Source organism: Saimiri boliviensis, chromosome 4 (genome assembly GCF_048565385.1).
Source record: "Saimiri boliviensis isolate mSaiBol1 chromosome 4, mSaiBol1.pri, whole genome shotgun sequence".
NCBI classification, from domain to species: domain Eukaryota; kingdom Metazoa; phylum Chordata; class Mammalia; order Primates; family Cebidae; genus Saimiri; species Saimiri boliviensis.
Window position 1 is genome coordinate 100,184,703 of NC_133452.1, and position 21,615 is coordinate 100,206,317.

Sequence of the window (21,615 nt, forward strand, 5' to 3'; positions counted from 1 at the left end):
AGGACACAGAAGCTTCACATGTAGTACTCTCAGACTTTCCCCTATGTGTCTTGATTTGTGTTGTTGATAATAAAACTATAGCAAGCTTAGCACTTGCTGAGGCAGTAATGCAAACCCTTCAATTTGTAGCCAGTTGATTATAAATACAGGTGGCTTGTGGACCCTAAGGCTTGTGGTTGGTGTCTAAAGTGAGGGCAGTCTTGTGGGGAACCATGCTCTTAACCTATGAAGTCTGCAACAACTCTGGGTAGTTAGCATCGAAATTACATTGTAAGCATCCACTCAAAATGTGTCAGGCAATGAATCCAGACAGTTATGCCTAACAGACATGATTCCTGACAGCATGGCGCTTACAACATGGTAGACGAGAAACAAGTAAACAAACAGGGTTAGAAATTGGATGATTACAGATCTTAAAGAGTATAATACATTTTAAGAAACAATGTGCACATTCCAACATGAGGCAATTAGTAGGAAATTATTTATTATCAAATCTGACCACTGGAATAGCTGCTTGCCAGGGATAAAATAGCAATTTATGAATCTATGAATGATTGGGCTTCACATTTTGGGAGCTGCAAAAATGTCTGAGGAGATGTTGAACTGTACAAAACGAAGCAGTTTTCAGGGGTTTCTTTGGTCTGAAAAATAGATGAGTGCTAAAAATGCAAAGACACTTGTAATCTCCTAATCAAAACCAACAACCCCCTTAGTAGTCGTTTTAATTATTTTACCCTCAACAATCTGTAGTAAGAAACATTTGGTTCCTTCACCTAATAGGAACTTGGCAGTAACCAAATAAATGCCAGAAAGGTTTTTGAATTTGTACTGCTCTAGACACAGAATTGAGAATACCTACGATAAATTACCTGTGTTAACATTCTTTTCTGCTAGTTAACTTGCTGGTTTACTGAAATTAGCAAACAGGGTAACATATGTACCACTTAACAAGTGAAAGCCAAGGGGAAAAAACGTTACCATGCATGCCGTGCTCCAAATGTCAGCAGGGGTATTATAGCCAGATCCTATTAGAACTTCCAAGGAACGATACTGCCTCGTTTGAATGTCTTCAGTGAAATGTTTGTGCTGAGAAAATGAAGAAAACAGTATTTTAAACTTCATTCTAAAAAGTAACAAGTCAAGATTGCTTAATAATGGAGATGAAAATAAATTATCTGAAGTTTTTCCCAAATCAAAGTTCTCACTTTATTTCTTTTTTTTTTTTTTTTTTTTTTTTGAGACGGAGTTTCGCTCTTGTTACCCAGGCTGGAGTGCAATGGCGCGATCTCGACTCACCGCAACCTCCGCCTCCTGGGTTCAGGCAATTCTCCTGCCTCAGCCTCCGGAGTAGCTGGGATTACAGGCACGCGCCACCATGCCCAGCTAATTTTTTGCACCTTTAGTAGAGACGGGGTTTCACCATGTTGACCAGGATGGTCTCGATCTCTTGACCTCGTGATCCACCCGCCTCGGCCTCCCAAAGTGCTGGGATTACAGGCTTGAGCCACCGCGCCCGGCTCACTTTATTTCTTGAATGGCATTTTTATGCTATTAGCTCCTTGCTTTACACACAGCTACTCGAAATTATTCTTGCAAACAAATGAGCCTAAACTTAATAAAGATACACAGGTTTAGGAAACAACAACAGCTTTTTTCTTTTTAAAAATAGTGTTAGGCTGGGCACGGTGGCTCACACCTATAATCCTAGCACTTTGGGAGGCCAAGGTGGGTGGACTGCCTGAGCTCAGGAGTGCGAGACCAGCCTGGGCAAGTCTCTACTAAAATACAAAAGAAATTGGCCGGGAATGGTGGCATGCACCTGTAGTCTCAGCTACTCGGGAGGCTGAGGCAGGAGAATTGCTTGAACCCAGGAGGTGGAAGTTGCAGTGAGCTGAGATCATGCCAACTGCACTCCAGTCTGGGCGAGAGAGCGAGACTCTGTCTCTATTTAAAAAAAAAAAAAAAAAGTGTTAGTAGAGATGGAGATGGGATCTCGCTATGTTGCCCATGCTGGACTCGAACTCCTGGGTTCAAGTGATCTACCTGCCTTGGCCTCCCAAAGTGCTGGGATTACCGGCATGAGCTACCACACCAAGCAATCCAAACTCTTTAACCTAGCAATTAACTATACTTGTCTTTAACAATCGTCTTTCTGTGCCTTTACTGGTGATGTTCTACTTAGAGTACTCTTTGCTGTTGTGGTCAAATTTCATCTAGTACCCTTTGGAGCCCTGGTCTATACTGGTTTTCTACCTGAAGCTTTCTCTGAGTAATTTCCTATTTTCACAAATACTGTTCCCTCTTTTTAAATTTCAATAGGATTAGAGAATTGTCTTCCACACTTTCCTGTCATATTTGAATATTTGAATTTTCTTTCCTGTGTATGACTCATACTAAGCTTTTTCCTCTCATTATTCATTTATTTTTTATCATGGAAAATTTCAAATATATACAAAAGTAGAAAGAATAAACTCCCATGCCATTATATTATACTAGTGTCACCTAGCAATTACCACTCATTGCCAGTGTATTTTCAACTGTATACCAACCCTGCCACCCACACCAGATTATTTTGGAGTACATATTAGACATTTTATTTCATTCGTAAATATGGCTTTCTGAGAGATCATTCTTTTTAACTATGACAACTTTGTCACCTAAAAAAAAATTAAGATTCAAAACCAAAGAATCAGAGTTACAATATTGAAAGTGCACAGCAAATCTTTAGTATAAGAGGTAAAAACAGACTGAGTGAGGCATATCACTATGAAATTGTCCTACAGACTTCCACTGAAGGAAAAGGTTTCATATAAAGATCAAGAATCGGTCTTTAGCAGCATTATTGTTTTTAATAATAGAGCTCTTTAAAAATCATGTAAAATTCCGTTACTAAATGCCAGACGCTGATGTACTGAAGAGATCAAGTGATATCCAATCAGGATTCAACAGGGTGCAACACCCATGTATTGTTCACCATTGTGTCCTAATGCCTAGGTCAGAGCATGTGCCCATAGTTTGCTGAATGAGTGAATGGGTGAAAAGAACATAGTCATTTTAAATGCAGAGAGACACTGCTATGGTTTGAATGTTTGTCCCCTTTGAAATTCATATTGAAACTTAATACCCAATGTTAATAATACTAAGAGGTGGAACCTTTAAGCCTTTAAGAGGTGACTGAGTCATGAGGTGGGTCTGCCTTCATGAATGGATTAATGGGTTATCACAGGGAGTGAATGAGTTAACAGAGTAGGCTTGCTATAAAAGTTGAAGAGAGATTCACTCTGTTGTTGTACAAGCAACAGAAGACTGTACCACAGTAAAGAAAAGTGGGCTACACATAGGTAAGAAAGCATACATGAGGTGTTCCAAACCTAAAGGCACAGAAGCCTGAAACATGGTGTGGGCAGGAAACCGGCAAGCGTTTGATGTTTGCACAGTGTGGTATTTATTAGTCAATACGTTTCTCTACAATTCATTTGCTAAAATACTTATTGAATACCTGCTATGTACCAGGCACTGTTCTACGTACTAAACATAGATACAGCAGTAAACCAGAAAAACTTTGTTGGCATACGATATACATTCTAGGGAGAGGCTTATTGAGCAAATAAATACATATAATATTAGATTACGTTAAGTGTTGCGGGGGAAAAAAAGGAGAAAGGAAGAATGAGCATCATCGTATTTACATGAGTGAATATGATTATGGTGTTAAGTGTTTGGAGAGTGATAGTTATTAATTATGTTAGGTGTTCAGGGGAAGATCTCCCTAATAAGTGACATTTGGGTAAGGACTTAAAGAAAATGAAGGAGTTCTATGTGAAGAGGATTCCAAGCAGAAGGAAGAGTAAGTTCTCTTTGCTTGGTGGTGTGTGGGCTATGGTAAGGACTCCGGTATTCATTTTGAAGGGAGCCACTGCAAAGTTTAGAGAATTTATGACTTGACTTACATTTAAAATGGCTGACTAGACACAGGCACTATATGCCTCATCCACAGAGAGGAACCAGAACAGTCAGAAGACACCCAAATTCTGAACAGATTGTCTATGACAGAATGCTAGGATTCACCAGAGAAGTGATGGGAAGCATCAGAAGAAAGGAAAGGGTTTAAGGAAGCTGGACATGGCGATACAGTAAGACAGAAACCCCCAGCATTCCACACTCTGAAATGGGTTTTACAATCTTGGTTAGAAAGCCCTGTACTAACCAGGGCCTTGGGCCTGACATACAGAACTGACTAAAGATTGGACAGATGTTCTAAAAAGGGAATCCACAGAGAATCCCACAGGCATCTGAGTTTAAGTAGCTTCAGCTGGGTGCCATTCTGAGAGACTTGATACCAGGACTCTGCAGACACAGCTGCAGTCACTCCACTGCTCCAAGGAAGGAGAGGGGAGCCTAGGCACTCTCATCCACTCCTGGGAGGGTCCCTATCACCCTGCCACGGGCTGCTGTTGAGACCAAGATGTGAGTGGACTGCTTCTTCCCCATGCTGCTTGGCTAAGAAAGACTCTGCCCTCTCTGGTCCCAGGCATAAAGTGCTATTTTGAGAGTTTAATGCTACGTTGCACCTTGTCCTTGGGCAAGTTCGGACTGATCTGGCTGCAGCTGCCACTTGGCTGAGGAGGGACAGAGAAACAAGGCTCCTCTGTGCAGACCTAAGACAACAGGCTGCTGTGAGACTGAGACTTGAGTGTACCATAACTCTTCACAGTTTCTTGCCTATGCTGTTCATATGAGAGGGAACCTAGCTACCCTCTCAATTACAGGCCAACAGCTGGCACCATTTTGAGAGTTTAAAGCTGGGCTAGGCATTGCCCTTGGGCTAAGCTTGAGGCCACAGCTGCAACTGCCACCCAGTCGGGAGAGGGACAGCAGAGACTATGTTTCTCTAAGCACACTTAGGAAAATACCCATTGCCCTGCTACGGGTGGCTATAAAACCAGGGACTAGCCCTCTCCGATCCATCACAGCTACCAACAACAACACAGACTGCTGGGGTCCCAGCAGGTTGCTCCACCACTCTATCCTGCCATCCCCCACATTACGTCAGCTGCTCAGGGGCTTGAGAACTTGCCCAAACACCCAGCCAGAGACCCAGGAATCAACCCTCAAGGACCCACTAACACCAGAGTCAATGTAAACTGCTCCGGGGCCTAAAAACAGAAACACTCACTCCACCAATGCCACCATCAGGGTCCAAAGACTGGCTCAGTTGGCATCCAAGTTGTCGGCAAAACCTCACCACAACCTAAACTGTATCCTAAGCCACAGAGGAAACTGCAGATACCCCTGACCCCTTGTATGGCCAAAAAGTTATACAAAAACAGTATTACCAGCTGGGCACGGTGACTCACGCCTGTAATCCCAGCACTTTGGGAAGCCGAGGCAGGTGGATCACCTGAGGTCAGGAGTTCATGATCAGTCTGGCCAACATGGTAAAACCCCATCTCTATTAAAAATACAAAAAAATTAGCTGGGTGTGGTGGCAGGCGCCTGTAGTCCGAGCTACTTGGGAGGCTGAGGCAGGAGAATCACTTGAATCCAGGAGGCAGAGGTTGCAGTGAGCCGAGATCGTGTCACTGTACTCCAGCCTGGGCAACAGAGTGAGACACTGTCTCAAAAAACAAACAAAACACCCAAAACCAAAAACAATCCCCTGCCAGAAAAAAAAAAATCATACTACCAGAGGCACCCAAAATCAAAGTATCCTACTTAACCAGCAACATATATATAACTTCAGAAAAATAATCTCTCCTACAAAAGTAATAAAAAAAAAATTGGAACAAGTGACTCCTGCAACAAATGTGGAGATATCAATGGAAGGACACAGAAAACATAAAAAAGCAGGTAAACATAACATCAATAAAGGAACACAACAATTGTCTAGCAACAGATCCCAATAAAAAATAATTCCTTGGAATGCCAAATAAATCAAAATACTGATTTTAAAGAAGCTCAATAAGATGCAAGAGATATCTAAAAATCAATACTAGGAAATCAGAAATTCCATTCAAGATGTGAATGAGAAATCTACCAAGGTGACAGACATCTTAAAACACAACAACAAAAAACTCATTTAGTTATTTTCTATAACTAAAAAATTCACCGAGGCAGGTCACAGTTGCTCACATCTATAATCCTAGCACTTTTGGAGGCTAAGGTGCTTTGAGTCCAGGAGTTTGAGATGAGCCCAGACAACAGAGCAAGACCTTGTCCCTACTAAAAAAAATTAGCTGGGTGTGTTGGCATGCACCTGGGGTCCCAGCTATCCAAGAGGCCGAGGCAGGAGGATCGCTTGAAGCCAGGAGATTGAAGCTGTGATCATGCTACTGCATTCCAGCCTGGGTGACAGAGTGAAACACTGTGTCAAATTAATACATTAAAAATTCACTGAAGGAAATACAAAATACATTCGAAAGCTTCAATAATAGACTAGAAAAAGCAGAAGAAAGAATCTCAGAACTTGAAGACAGGTCTTCTGAAATATTCTAGTTGGACTAAAATAAGGAAATAAAAAGAATTACCTGAGCGTGGTGGTGTGTGTACCTGTAGTCTCAGCTACTCAGGAGGCTGGGGCAGGAGGACTACCTGAGCCCAGGAGTTGAAAGTTGAAACAAGTTATGATTCATTTCTGCCTCAGCAACAGAGACCCTGTTTCTTTCTTTTTTTTAATTGAAAAAAAGATGGGGTTTCACCATGATGGCTAGGCTGGTCTTGGACTCCTGACCTCGTGATCACCTTGGCCTCCCAAAGTGCTAGGATTACAGGTGTGAGCCACGGTGCCTGGAGAAACCCTATTTCTTAAAATAAATAAATAAATAAAATAAAATAAAAATGTTTTAAAGTTTAGAAAACCTCTTTAAGAAAATAGTTGATAAAAAAATTCCCAATTCTAACAAGAGAGTTAAGGCATTCAAATACAGGAGGCCCACCGATCCCCAGGAAAATATATCAGAAACAGGACATCACCATGGCCTATTATCATCAGAATGTCTGAAGCCAAAGGGAAGAAATAATTTTAGAATTGGCAAGAGAAAAGCGTCTACTAACCTGCAAAGGAAACTTCACCAAACTAACAACAGACTTTCTGACAGAAACCTTATAGGCCAGAAGAGAACAAGATGGCATTTTCAAAGCTCTAAGAAAAGTTATCCAAAATTTAGTACCCTACCAGAAAAAGCTTCATAAATGACAAAGAAATAAGTCTTTGCAGGATAAGCAAATGCTGAGGGAATTTTTCAACACCAGACCGGTCCTACAGGAAATGCTCAAAGAGGTCTTAAACATGGAGTTTCAATGAAAGGCTGATATTCACCGTCATGAAAAAATATGAAGCATAAAACACACAGTCTTTTTTTTTTTTTTTTTTTTTTTTGAGACGGAGTTTCGCTCTTGTTTCCCAGGCTGGAGTGCAATGGCGCGATCTCGGCTCACCACAGCCTCCGCCTCCTGGGTTCAGGCAATTCTCCTGCCTCAGCCTCCGGAGTAGCTGGGATTACAGGCACGCACCACCATGCCCAGCTAATTTTTTGTATTTTTAGTAGAGACGGGGTTTCACCATGTGGACCAGGATGGTCTCGATCTCTTGACCTCGTGATTCACCCCCCTCAGCCTCCCAAAGTGCTGGGATTACAGGCTTGAGCCACTGCGCCCGGCAAAACACAGTCTTATAAATGGAATGGAGTTTTAAAAAACCACAATCTAGCTATTTGTTGCTTACAGGAAACTCAGCTTACCCATAAAGACACATATAGACTGAAAGGGAACAGCTTGAAAAAGGTATTCCATGCAAATGGAAATCAAAACTGAACACAGGTAGCTATACTTATTTCAGATAAAATAGACTTTAAATCAAAAAACAGTAAAAAAAGACAAGGATGGTCACTATGTAATGAAAAAGAGATCAATTCAGCAAGAGGATACAACAATCCTAAATACGTGTGTACCTGACACTGGAGTGCCCAAATCCACAAAACAAATATTACCAGACCTAAAGAAAGAGACAGCAATACGATAAGTGGGGCGGGGGGGATATCCCACTCACAGCACCAGACAAACCATCAGGACAGAATTTTTTTTTTTTTGAGACGGAGTTTCGCTCTTGTTACCCAGGCTGGAGTGCAATGGCGCGATCTCAGCTCACGGCAACCTCCACCTCCCGGGTTCAAGTGATTCTCCTGCCTCAGCCTCCCAAGTAGCTGGGACTACAGGCACGCGCCACCATGCCCAGCTAATTTTTGTATTTTTAGTAGAGACGGAGTTTGACGATGTTGATCAAGATAGTCTCGATCTCTTGACCTCGTGATCCACCCACCTCGGCCTCCCAAAGTGCTGGGATTATAGGCGTGAACCACCGTGCCTGGCCCAGGACAGAAAATTAACAAAGAAAACACTGGACTTAAACTGGACTTTGGACGAAACAAACTTAACAGACAATTACAGAATGTTTTACTCAACAACTATAGAATAAACATTATTTTCATCAGCACATGAAACATTCTTTAAGATGGCTTGTTAGGCCACAAGTCAAAGTTTTTTTTTTTAAAAACTCTAAATCATATCAAGTATCTTCTTAGAATATGGTAGAATAAAAGTATAAATCAATACCAAGAGGAATTTCAAAGACTACATAAAATTTTGACATGACTAAAAATGAAAACACAACATACCAAAACTTATGTGATACAGCTAAAGGAGTGCTAAGAGAGAAGTTTAATAGCATTAAATGACTACATCAAAAAAGGAGAAAGATCGCAAGTGAACAACCTAGCAATGCACCTCAAGGAACCAGGAAAAACAAGAAAAATCCAAACCCAAAGTTAGCAGAAGCAAAGAAGTAACAAAGAACAAAGCAAAAATAAATGAAAGAGACCCCCCCTCCCCAAAATTACAAAGGATAACAAAATGAAGAATTGGTTTCTTGAAAAGATAAACAGAATTTATAAACCACTAGCTAGACTAAGGAGAGAGAAGATCCAAAAACACAATTATAAATGAAAAGGGAGACCTAAAAACAGATACCACAGAAGTACAACAGATCATCAGAGATGATTATGAACAACTATATGCTCACAAACCAGAAAACCTAGAGGAAACGGGTAAGTTTCTGAAAATACACAACCTCTCCAGATTGAGCCAGGACATAGCAAAATAGAGTTCCTGAACAGACCAATAATGAATAGTTGAATCAGTATTAAAAAATCTCCCAGCAACAACAAAAGTAGCCCAGGGCCAGATGGATTCAGCCAAATTCTACCAAATACACAAAAAACTAACACCAATCCTCCTGAAACTATTCAAAAAAAAAGAAAAAAGAAAAAATTGAGGTGAGCATTCTTCATAACTCATTTTACGAACCAGTATCATCTTAAAACCCAAACTAGCCAAGGACACAACATCAACAGCAAAAAACTACAGACCAATATCTCTGATGAACATAGATGCAAAAATCTGCAATAAAATACTAACAAATTGAATCCAACCACCTATCAAAAATTTTAAAAATCAAGCTGAAATTCTGGAGCTGACGAATGCAATTGGCATACTAAAGAATGCATCAGTCTTTTAACAGCAAAACTGATTGAGCAGAAGCAGTGAGCTTGAAGATAGGCTATTTAAAAACACCTGGGTGGGAGTATCGTGGGGGTGGGTGGTGGGTGGTGGAGGGGTAAGAGACTAAGAGAGAGACAGAGAGACAGAGAGACAGACAGACAGACTGACCGACACAATAAAGTCCGGGCAAAGATTTCTCCTTTTGAGGGCAAATCTAGGAGTTACTGGCCTTAAAGAGGAAGTAGAAGAAGAGATAGGGGTAGAAAGTTTATTTAAAGGGATAACAGAGAATTTCCCAAACCTAGAGAAAGATATCAATACCCAAGTACAAGAAGGTTATAGAACAGCAGGCAGATTTAACCCAAAGAAGACTACCTCAAAGCATTTAATAATCAAACTCCCAAAGATCAAGCATCTTTAAGCAGCGAGAGAAAACAAACAAAAAAAATACAATGGAGCGACAACACACCTGGCAGCAGACTTTCCAGTGGGAAGCCTTACAGGCCAGGAGAGAGTGGCATGACATATTTAAAGTGCTGGAGGGAAAAAACTTTACCCTAGATTAGTATATACAGCAGAAATACACTTCAAACAAAGATGAGAGTAACGACTTACTCACACAAAACAAAAACTGAGGGATTAAAAAAAAAAAAAAAAAGCTGAGAGGTTTTATCAACACCAGACCTGTCCTTACAAGAAGAAATGCGAAAAGGAGTACTTCAATCAGAAAGAAAAGCTCATTAATGAGCAGTAAGTAATCATGTGAAGGTATGAAACTCACCAGTAATAGTAAGTACACAGAAAAACACAGAATATTATAACACTATAACTGTGGTGTGTAAACTACTCTTACCCTAAGTAAAAACACTCATCAACCAATCAAAAATAACTACAGCCATTTTTCAAGATACAGATAGTCATAAATGCTGCTGGGAAAACTGGATACCCAAATGCAGAAAAATGAAACTCAATCCCTGTCTAACACAATACATAAAACTCAAATCAAAATAGATTAAAGACTGAAATCTAAGGTCTGAAACTTTGAAACTACTAGAAGAAAACATTTTGGAAAACCTCGAGGACATTGGTCTGCACAAAAATTTCTTGAGCAATACCCCACACACACAGACAACCAAAGCAAAAATGAGTGAATGGGATCACATCAGGCTAACAGCTTCTGCACAGTAAAGAATACAGCTAACAAAGTTAAGAGACAACCCAGAGAATGGGAGAAAATATTTGCAAATTATGCATATGACAGGAGACTAATAACTAGAATACATAAATAGCTCAAACAACTCTATAGGAAAAAAAATCTAATAAGCTGATCAAAAAATGGGCCAAACATTTGACGAGACATTCTTCAAAAGAAGACATGCAAATGGCAAAGAGGCATATGAAAATGTGCTCAACATCGCTGATCAGACAAAGGCAAATCAAAGCTACCATGAAAGCAACCTAAGTGCTAATCAACAGACGGATATAGAAAATGTGGTACATATACACAATGAAGTACTATTCAGCCATAAAAAGAATGAGATTTATCATTTACAACAAGGATGGAAATGGAGATCATTATGTTAAGCAAAATAAGCCAGGCACAGAAAGACAAATTTCACATGTTCTCACTTACTTGTGGGAGCTAATCAAAACAATAGAACTCAAAGACAGAGAGTAGAAGGATGGTTACCAGAGGCTGGGAAGAATAGTGCGGGAGAAGGGGGATGTAAGGATGATTAATGGGTATAAATAAATTACTTACAAATAATAAGATCTTCTCTTTGATAGCACAATAGGGTGACTATAGTCAATAATTACATATTTAAAAATAACTAAGTATAATCAGACTGTTTGTAAAATAAAGGATAAACGCTTGAGGGGATGGATACCCCACTCGCTATGATGTGATCATTTCACATTGCATGCCTGTGTCAAAATATCTCAGATACCCCACAAATATATATACCTATTACAAATCCATTAAAAATTAAAAATAAAAAAAATTAAAAAAAAAAAAACAACAACCATACTACCCAAAGCTATATACAGGTTCAATGCAATTCTTTTGAAAATACCAATGTCATTTTTTCACAGAATTAGAAAACACAATTCTAAAGTTCATATGGAAAAAAAAGGAACCTAAATAGGCCAGGCGAGGTGGCTCACCCTGTAATCCCAGCACTTTGGGAGGCCGAGGTGGGCAGATCATGAGGTCAAGAGTTCAAGACCAGACTGGCCAACATGGCGAAACCCCATCTCTACTAAAAAATACAACAATTAGCTGGGGATGGTGGCTTGTGCCTGTAATCCCAGCTACTTGGGAGGCTGAGGTAGGAGAATTGCTTGAACCAGGACCTGGGAGGTGGAGGTTGCAGTAAGCTGAGATCACACCACTGCATTCCAGCCTGGGCTACAGAGCAAGACTCCATCTCAAAAAAAAAAAAAAAAAAAAAAAGAACCTAAATAGCCAAAGGTATCCTAAGCAAAAAGAACAAAGCTAGAGGAATTATACTGTCTGACTTAAAATTATACCAGGTATAGCAATCAAAACAGCATGGTATTAGTATTAAAATAGGTACACAGATCAATGGAACAGAATAGAGAACCTAGAAATAAAGCCATATACTTAACAGCAAACTGATGTTTGAAAAGCCAACAAGCACATTCACTAGGGAAAAGACATCCTTTTCAATAAATGGTTCTGGGAAAACTGGACTGGCACATGTAGAGGAATAAAATTGGATCCCTATCTCTCATCATACACAAAAATCAACCCAAGAAGGTTAAAGACTTGAATATAAGACCTGAAACTCATGACTAAGACCTCAAAAGCACAGGTAACAAAAATAAAAATAGACAAATGGGAGTTAAACAAAAAAGCTTCTGCACAGCAAAAGAAATAATCAAGAGTGGGCTGGGCGCGGTGGCTCAAGCCTGTAATCCCAGCACTTTGGGAGGCCGAGGCGGGTGGATCACGAGGTCAAGAGATCAAGACCATCCTGGTCCACATGGTGAAACCCCGTCTCTACTAAAAATACAAAAAATTAGCTGGGCATGGTGGCGCGTGCCTGTAATCCCAGCTACTCAGGAGGCTGAGGCAGGAGAATTGCCTGAACCCAGGAGGCGGAGGTTGCGGTGAGCCGAGATCGCGCCATTGCACTACAGCCTGGGTAACAAGAGCGAAACTCTGTCTCCAAAAGAAATAATCAAGAGTGAATAGCCTGCAGAATGGGAGAAGATATCTGCAAACTATATAACCAACAGGAAACTGACATCCAGAATTAATAAGAAACTCAAACAACAACAACAAAAACCCAAATCATCCCATTAAAAAGTGGGCTAAGGACATGAATAGACATTTTTCAAAAGAAGACAAATGGCCAACAAACATATGAAAAAATGTTCACTATCGCTATCAGCAGAGAAATGTAAATTAAAACACAATGAGGGTGGGCATGGTAGCTCACGCCTGTAATCCCAGCCCTTTGGGAAGCTGAGGTGGGCGGATCACCTGAGGTCGGGAGTTCAAGACTAGCCTGACCAACCTGGAGAAAACCTGTCTCTACTAAAAATACAAAATGAGCCGAGTGTGGTGGCACATGCCTGTAATCCCAGCTACTCGAGAGGCTGAAGCAGGATTATTGCTTGAACCCAGGAGGCAGAGGTTGTGGTGAGCCAAGATGATGCCACTGCACTCCAGCCTGGGCAACAAGAGGGAAACTCCATATCAACAACAACAACAACAAAAATCACAATATCTTTCACCAATCAGAATGGCTATTATTAAAAAATACAAAAAAAAAAAAAGATAACATGTTGGAGAGAAAAGGGAATTCTTACTCTTAGTGGGAAGGAAAATCAGCACAATCTCTATAGAAAATAGTACGAAAATTTCTCAAAGAACTAAAACTACCACATGATCTAGTAGTTCCACTGCTGGGTATCTGCCCAAAGGAAAAGAAATCATATCAAAAAGATGTCTGTACTTTTATGTTTATCACAGCACTACTCAGAGGAACAACAAAGGAATTAAGCTAAATTAGGAATAGATAAAGAAAATGGGGCCGGGCGCGGTGGCTCAAGCCTGTAATCCCAGCACTTTGGGAGGCCGAGGCGGGTGGATCACGAGGTCGAGAGATCGAGACCATCCTGGTCAACATGGTGAAACCCCGTCTCTACTAAAAATACAAAAAACTAGCTGGGCATGGTGGCGCGTGCCTGTAATCCCAGCTACTCAGGAGGCTGAGGCAGGAGAATTGCTTGAACCCAGGAGGCGGAGGTTGCGGTGAGCCGAGATCGCGCCATTGCACTCCAGCCTGGGTAACAAGAGTGAAACTCCGTCTCAAAAAAAAAAAAAAAAAAAAAAAAAAAGAAAGAAAGAAAGAAAAAAAGAAAATGGGCTGGGCGTGGTGGCTCACGCCTGTAATCCTAGCACTTTGGGAGGCTGAGGTGGGTGGATCACCTGAGGTCAGGAGTTTGAGACCAGCCTGGCCATCATGGTGAAACCCCATCTTACTAAAATAAAAAAAGGAAATAAAATGTGGCATGGAATGGTACACAATGAATACTGTTCAGACATAAAAAAGAACGAAATCATGTGTTTTGCAGTAACATGGATGGAACTGGATGCCATTATCTTAATTGAAACAAACAGATAAATACCCCATGTTCTCACTTATAAGTGGGAGCTACATAATGTGTACAAATGGAAGCATAGTGTGGAATGAAGACTCAGAGGGGTAGAGTGGAAGGGTGGATGAAGGGAGGCTGCTTGGTCGTTACAATGTGCACTGCTCCAGTGATGGATACACTGAAGGCCCTGACTTCACCACAGTGCAATTTATCAACCTAGCAAAACTGCACTTATACCTTATGAATATACACGAATTAAAAAATAAAAGTATCACTCTGATAGACGTGTTACCAATAGTCTATGGGGAGCAAGAGCAGCAGAAGGGAGAAAGTGAAGAAGCTATTACAGTCACTACTGAAATCATCCAGGGTGACCTGGACCAGATGATAACATAGTGGAGTAACGAATTACTTGGAAAGTTGCTCCACTGACTTTTTCCTAAAAGTCAGTGCTAAGCTGATTGTATTTTTTTTAAAAGGTTATCACAATATGCCGGGCGCGGTGGCTCAAGCCTGTAATCCCAGCACTTTGGGAGGCCGAGGCGGGTGGATCACGAGGTCAACAGATCGAGACCATCCTGGTCAACATGGTGAAACCCCATCTCTACTAAAAATACAAAAAATTAGCTGGGCATGGTGGCACGTGCCTGTAATCCCAGCTACTCAGGAGGCTGAGGCAGAAGAATTGCCTGAACCCAGGAGGCGGAGGTTGCGGTGAGCCGAGATTGCGCCATTGCACTCTAGCCTGGGTAACAAGAGCGAAAACTCCGTCTCAAAAAAAAAAAAAAAAGGGTTATCACAATATTCTAGAATCAATATGGGAAATGAGATCCTCCTGAGGTCTGAACCATGTCCCATTTACAAAGCGTACGGTTCTTTGAGTAGCATCATGTAAGTGTGAATCATTCTATTACGGATTTTAAAAAGATGTCCATTAAAAATAACCTTGGGCCAGGCGCGGTGGCTCAAGCCTGTAATCCCAGCATTTTGGGAGGCCGAGGCGGGTGGATCACGAGGTCGAGAGATCGAGACCATCCTGGTCAACATGGTGAAACCCTGTCTCTACTAAAAATTACTAAAAATTAGCTGGGCATGGTGGCGTGTGCCTGTAATCGCAGCTACTCAGGGGGCTGAGGCAGGAGAATTGCCTGAACTCAGGAGGCGGAGGCTGTGGTGAGCCAAGATCGCGCCATTGCACTCCAGCCTGGGCAACAAGAGCGAAACTCCGTCTCAAAAAAAAAAAAAAAAAAAAAAAAAGAAGAAGAAGATTGAGACCATCCCAGTCAACATGGCGAAAGCCCGTCTCTACTAAAAATACAAAAAATTAGCTGGGTATGGTGGCGCATGCCTGCAATCCCAGCTACTCAGGAGGCTGAGGCAGGAGAATTGCCTGAACCCAGGAGGCGGAGATTGCGGTGAGCCGAAATTGCGCCACTGCACTCCAGCCTGGGTAACAAGAGCAAAACTCCGTCTCAAAAAAATAAAAAATAAAAAAATAAAATAAAATAAAAATAACCTTGGCCAGGCCTGATGGCTCACGCCTATAATCCCAACACTTTGGGAGGCCAAGGTGGGCAGGTCACTTGAGCTCAGGAGTTTGAGATTGGACTGGCCAACATGGTGAAACCCTGCCTCTATTAAAAATATAAAAATTATCCAGGGCATGATGGCAAACGCCTGCAATCCCAGCTACTCGGGAGGCTGAGGCAGGAGAATCACTTGAACCTGGAAGGCAGAGGTTGCAGTGAGCTGAGATTGTGCCACTGCACTCCAGCCTGGGCGACCAAGCAAGACTCCATTTCAAGCAAACAAAATAACCTTACTATGGCTGGGCAAGGTAGCTCACACCTGTAATCTTGGAACTTTGGGAGGCCGAGGTGGGTGGATCACCTGAAGTCAGGAGTTTGAAACCAGCCTGACTAACATGAAGAATCCCCCATCTCTACAAAAAATACAAAATTAGCAGGACATGGTGCTGTATGCCTGTAATCTCAGCTACTCGGGAGGTTAATGCAGAAGAATTGCTTGAACGTAGGAGGAGGAGGTTGCGGTGAGCCAAGATCCTGCCACCGCACTCCAGCCTGGGCAACAGTCTCAAAAAAGAAAAAAAAAAACTTAAAACCCTTTTTTATTAGATACGTAGAAAAAAAAAAGTATAAATAATTTGCCAATTAAAATGGGATTCCACTAGTTAGCCTGAAGATCACAGAGGAAAATACTTTTCTGAGTTGTCAAAGATAGAATCACTGAAGTATCTTTTTTGGAGAGCGACACTATACATCAAAACATATTTGTAATTATGTTATTATGAATAATTAAAAGTTAAATGACATTATACATCATAAAGCTGTTTTAAAAATCACAAACTTCTGAGTTAGCAATTCTATGCCTAGGACATGTCTTAAGGAAAACTACAAATGATTTAATGTGCAAAGAGTTTCATCACACAGAGCTGTCAAAAATACGTAGTTTAAAGTGTACTAGGGAAACTATGTAATGAACTGAATTGTATTTAATTTCTTGGTTGACAAAGAAAAGTGTCCAAAATATGTTACGTGAATTAAAAGGTTACCATTTATAAGTTAGTCATCAATTTTGAAAATGGGAATAGGGGAGTATGAACACAGGCACTGAGTGTCTAGTAAGGATATATAGATAAAACAAGATTGGCCAGGAGTTGACATTACTGAATCTGGGTGATGGGTACCTGAAGTGGGATGAGGTGACAGAAGGACTGTTTCATGATCACAATTACCATTCTTTCTACTTTTGTAAGTATAAATAAACTTTTCCATAATAAAAGGTTTTTTAAAATATGAAAAAATATTCACTAAACTGTAGTGTTAATCTGGGTATAGAATTACAGATGTTTTACTTTTGCATAACTAAGGCCAAATTCTCATTCATTCTCCCAGTCACTTCAAAATAGCATTGAGACAAGTTTAACTTACCACCCAACAAGCGTTTCCAAGATCAGCAATCTTCACCTTGAGCTTTTCTGCATTTTTTGGCTCAAGGGGATTAACAAGAAAATTTCCAGCCGCGGATTTTCCTACAGACAACAAGTATCATCAATAAGACTGTTCAATGAACAGAGAAATATCCAGTAAGTAATAAAGCTCTTCAAGGTACAAGTAATACAGTCAGTAATGCCCAAATGACAACTTACAATACATAGTCTAAGACAAAAAGAGCACAGTAACACCTTGAGTTTCTACAATTAAAAACCTCTGCCCTCACAGCAACAAATGAAATGCTGTGTACCCAGCACATGATGAATAAACTTCAAAGTTAGCTACAGATTAAAATCCGAAGGTAACTTAGATACCTGTTGTAAAGCTATAGTTACAAAAACAATACTTTTAGTCTAGAGATATATGAATATGTTGTACAGGGAGGGAGTGTTGAGGAAGTACTGCTGCATAGGTACCTTTGTTGTCCAGTGGTCCATTATGTTCTTGCTCTTGTTCATCTTCACAGGGTATCTCTGCCCGAATGCTTTCTTGAAGTTGGCTAATATGTTGTTCACTGAATGACTGATCTATAGTTGAGGAAGACTGGCACACCATGGTATCTGACACCTCAGAAGTTATAGGTGTACAAGAGTCTGTTTCTTGAGATGTGCTGCTGTCTCCATTTTGGGAGCTTAGGAAACTAGGTTCCTGCTTCAACTTTTGTACATCACAGTCATTAGCATTATGTAGATCCTCTTTATGTCTCAATGTTTCATTATTACTGTTCTGAGTATAATTAATGACTTCAATTACTCCATTGCAATTAATTTCTGCTGCACCACCCTCTGTATCACGTTCCATAAGCGTTTGATCCTGGCCAGTGGTATTTGACTCTTCTAAGGAACAAATGAACAAAAAAATATGTATGTGGATGTGTGTGAGTGAAAGAACAGAAACATTTATCACAAGATTAAAACATTTTCTAGAACTTATAGTGAGTGACATAATAACAAGACTAAACATCTAAAACCTATTTCTGGAAGGGCCATGATCTTATTTTTACCCAATTGTTAAATGAAATCTATGTTCCATTTCCTGAGAAAGTTACAAATTACATTTAAATATTACCTGCCTAACATGACAAGATCCATATTCTTATAAAGATACCCCCAGAGATAAGTGTTGTACATATGAAACAATATATTATGTAACAATGATAAATTAATGTTAAAAGTGTGTTGTAATTTTTGTGATGTTCTATTTATACCAAGTTTTTCTTGGGTCATTTTATTAGGTGGGTTCTCTTTCAAGGGTCTTTCAACAGGACTCTCTGATTCTTCTTGCTTGTTTGGTCTTTTTTGCCCAGGGCCCGACTCTTTCTCCATTTCCTCAATTTCCTGCATTCGCTTCTCTAGTAATTCTGCCTGGCGCTTCTGCTTCTTCTTCAGTTTCTTCTTCTTATTCTTTGACATTTTGTCAGCCTGGGCGGAGATTACAAACAGATAAAGCCTTCAGGTGGCTAATTAATTACCCCCAGTTGGAGATACCTGTTAACTTTAATTACTTCCTAATTAAATTTCACAACTCTTTCCCTAACATAGCACTTGAGTCTTTCATTAAATTAAAAGATGTGGGATACTCTTAAAAACCCAAATAAAATCGAATAAATAACAAAGTGTGGTCTTCTGAGCAGTCTGTGGGGCTGGTTTACACTCAGACAAACTCAAATTTTTTAGAGGCCTCACCAGTACAAACTTGATGAAGGTGCATGGGAATTTACCGGAGAAAATTATAGAAGCGCAGGAATTTTTTTCCCTTTGGTTCCCAAACTTGAAACTGTTACCATTCACAACAGAAGAACCACACCCACAACCCATAGATCAAAATTAAATATAGAAACACCTTATACTTACTGGTTTAGGTTGGGGAGCAGTACTGACTGAAAAGAAAAGAAAACCAAGTAAGAATTCTGGCATTCATTAGGCAATACAAGGCTCAGATAAAACACTCTACCAGAATGAAAAGTCTTTCTTATGTAACCTATACCGGAGAGAAAACTATTGTTTTTAAATGACTTAAGTAGAAACCATATTATCATCATTTTAAAGGAAAATAATGTATAATAGAAACTGCCAAACTTTAAAAAAAAAGATAAATGAAATTCTTCCCCAGGTAGCATCAATAAGTGCAAAGAGCCAAGTTCCCATTTCTGGTTTCCACTACTAAAGCTGCTAAGATCACCTATTTTCCATTCCCATGCACTGCTTAAAATAGAAAGGGACAAGCAACAATCTCTTCACCTCCACCTACCCAGAACCTGTCAGTTTTAAAGGGGAGTCTAGGTGACATCAAGAGCTATAGTAATTTGCTCTACATCATGTCATGGATAACAGTGTGGCTTAGCTGGAAAGGTAGGATCTTCAGTCTTCCTCTTTTAAAAATATTTGTATAAGCAGGGCGCAATGGCTCACTCCTGTAATCCCAGTACTTTGGGAGGCTGAGGTGGGCAGATCACGAGTCACTAGCTTGACCAACAGAGTGAAACCCTATCTCTACTAAAAATACAAAAATTAGCCAGGCTAATTTGGCTAGCTACTAAGGAGGCTGAGGCAGGAGACTCGCTTGAACCCAGGGGGCAGAGGTTGCAGTGAGCTGAAATCGTGCCACTGCACTCCAGCCTAGCCAACAGAGCGAGACTCCATGTCAAAAAAAAAAAAAAAAGCATAATAACAGTGTTTAAAAAAAAAACAACACACACATTAAAAATTTATACTCTGGGTAAGCGTACAGTTCAAGTGGTTTTAACATTATTCACACTGTTGTATAACACGATCTGTACAATGTTTTCATCTTATAAAACAGAAACTACATCCATTCAACAACCAACTCCCCATTTCCCCTTTCTTTAGTCTTACTTTTTAAAGGAAGTGCATAACTAATATTTCAATTTGAGGCTCAAGCAAACTCCTCAAAAATGACACACTATTAAAACTAAAATCTGTACCTCAAAAGAAAAAAATCATAAAGCAGCCATAATTTACTTATTTATGTATTTAGTTTTATGTTTTGAGACAGAGAGTCTCTCTCTGTTGCCTAGGCTGAAGTGCAGTGGCACTATCATGCCTTGCACCTTGACCCCCTAGGCTCACGCAATCCTCCTGTCCCAGCCTTCCAAGTAACTGGACTACAGGCATGCACCGCCATGCCTGGCTAATTTTTAAAGTTTTTGTACAGATGGGGGTCTTACTATGTTGCCTAGACTGGTCCCAAACTCCTGGGCTCAAGTGATCCTCCCACCTCAGCCTCCCAAAGTGTTGGGTTACAGGCATGAGCCACTGTGCCGGGTCCCATAATTTATTTAGTATATAATATTGTGTGGCACACTACTAACTGCTTTACCATTTAATCCCAGTAATTCCCAGCTGAAGGGAAATAAAATAAATTAACTCAATTAAGGTCTCTCAATCTCGTATGAAGCCCAAATTCAAACCAGATCTGTCTACTCCAGTGTTTAAAGGAAGCTCTGAAGAGCAATGTTATCTTGCCCCTCTATAGACTACCAGTCCTATAAATGAGCATGTGTGATCAAAGTAAGAGGTAAACACTTCAAAAGTCATCAAATCTTAAGAAAAAATATTTTTAAACAATACACACCAGCTTTTGTAACATACAACAAAAGATACAAAAATATCTCGTTTTTCTCCATCCCATATGAAAGTAATTCTGAGAATGTCTCTCAGAGGCTGATAATGTTTCTTAAATATGATTGGGTGGTGTTTAATTCCCTGGTAACAGAATAAAAATAGAAATTTCTTTTAATTTCTAATGAGAACAAAGTCCCTAAAAGAAAATACACCTGCAGATCCAGAAGGCGGAGGAGCTCCAGATCGCTGCCATTCTGTTGCTTCTGCAGCCAGCCTCCGAATGTACTGCTCATTCACTGACAATAAGATGTTCTCTGGTTTAATGTCAGTATGGATGATACGGCACTTGGTGTGTAAATAATCAAGACCCTGTAACACCTGAATAAAAATAGAGTGGCAGACTTGCAAACACAAAAAACAGGCTTTCTGGAGAAGTACAAGATTATAACACGACATTAAAAAAAAAAAAAAAAAAAGACATGATAGCGTTTTCTCTGGAGAATAAAAGTACCTTTTAAAAAAAGCACAAACGTTCCCAGAAAGATTAAACTATGAAAAAGACAAGTATTTATTTACAATAAAAAATTCCTCAATGTTTTACAAAGCTAATTCTATTTGGAGATATTCTTCAACTATATACATTATGAAGACTATGAATAAACATTCAACACACCCTCTAAGTGTTGAAATGTAGGTGATGGCAGAGATTTAGATATCCTTAATTCAAATTTCCTCACTGATGAAGAACTGAGGTCTGCTGCTGCCCAGTTTGGAGCTCCTTCCACAATACATTATCCAAACAAATTTTTGTCCCTTGAAGTATTAATATT

General features: G+C 40.1%; 1 protein-coding gene across 1 annotated transcript in view; it reads right to left on the reverse strand.

Moving 5' to 3' along the window:
• SRPK1 (SRSF protein kinase 1) overlaps positions 1-21,615 on the reverse strand; it is a 90,138-nt gene that overhangs the window by 18,169 nt on the left and 50,354 nt on the right. Inside the window, 6 exon segments of the mRNA XM_039466925.2 lie at positions 979-1,086; positions 17,139-17,239; positions 17,618-18,037; positions 18,409-18,622; positions 19,055-19,080; positions 20,998-21,163. Of these exon segments, the coding sequence (XP_039322859.2) occupies positions 979-1,086; positions 17,139-17,239; positions 17,618-18,037; positions 18,409-18,622; positions 19,055-19,080; positions 20,998-21,163 (1,035 nt within the window).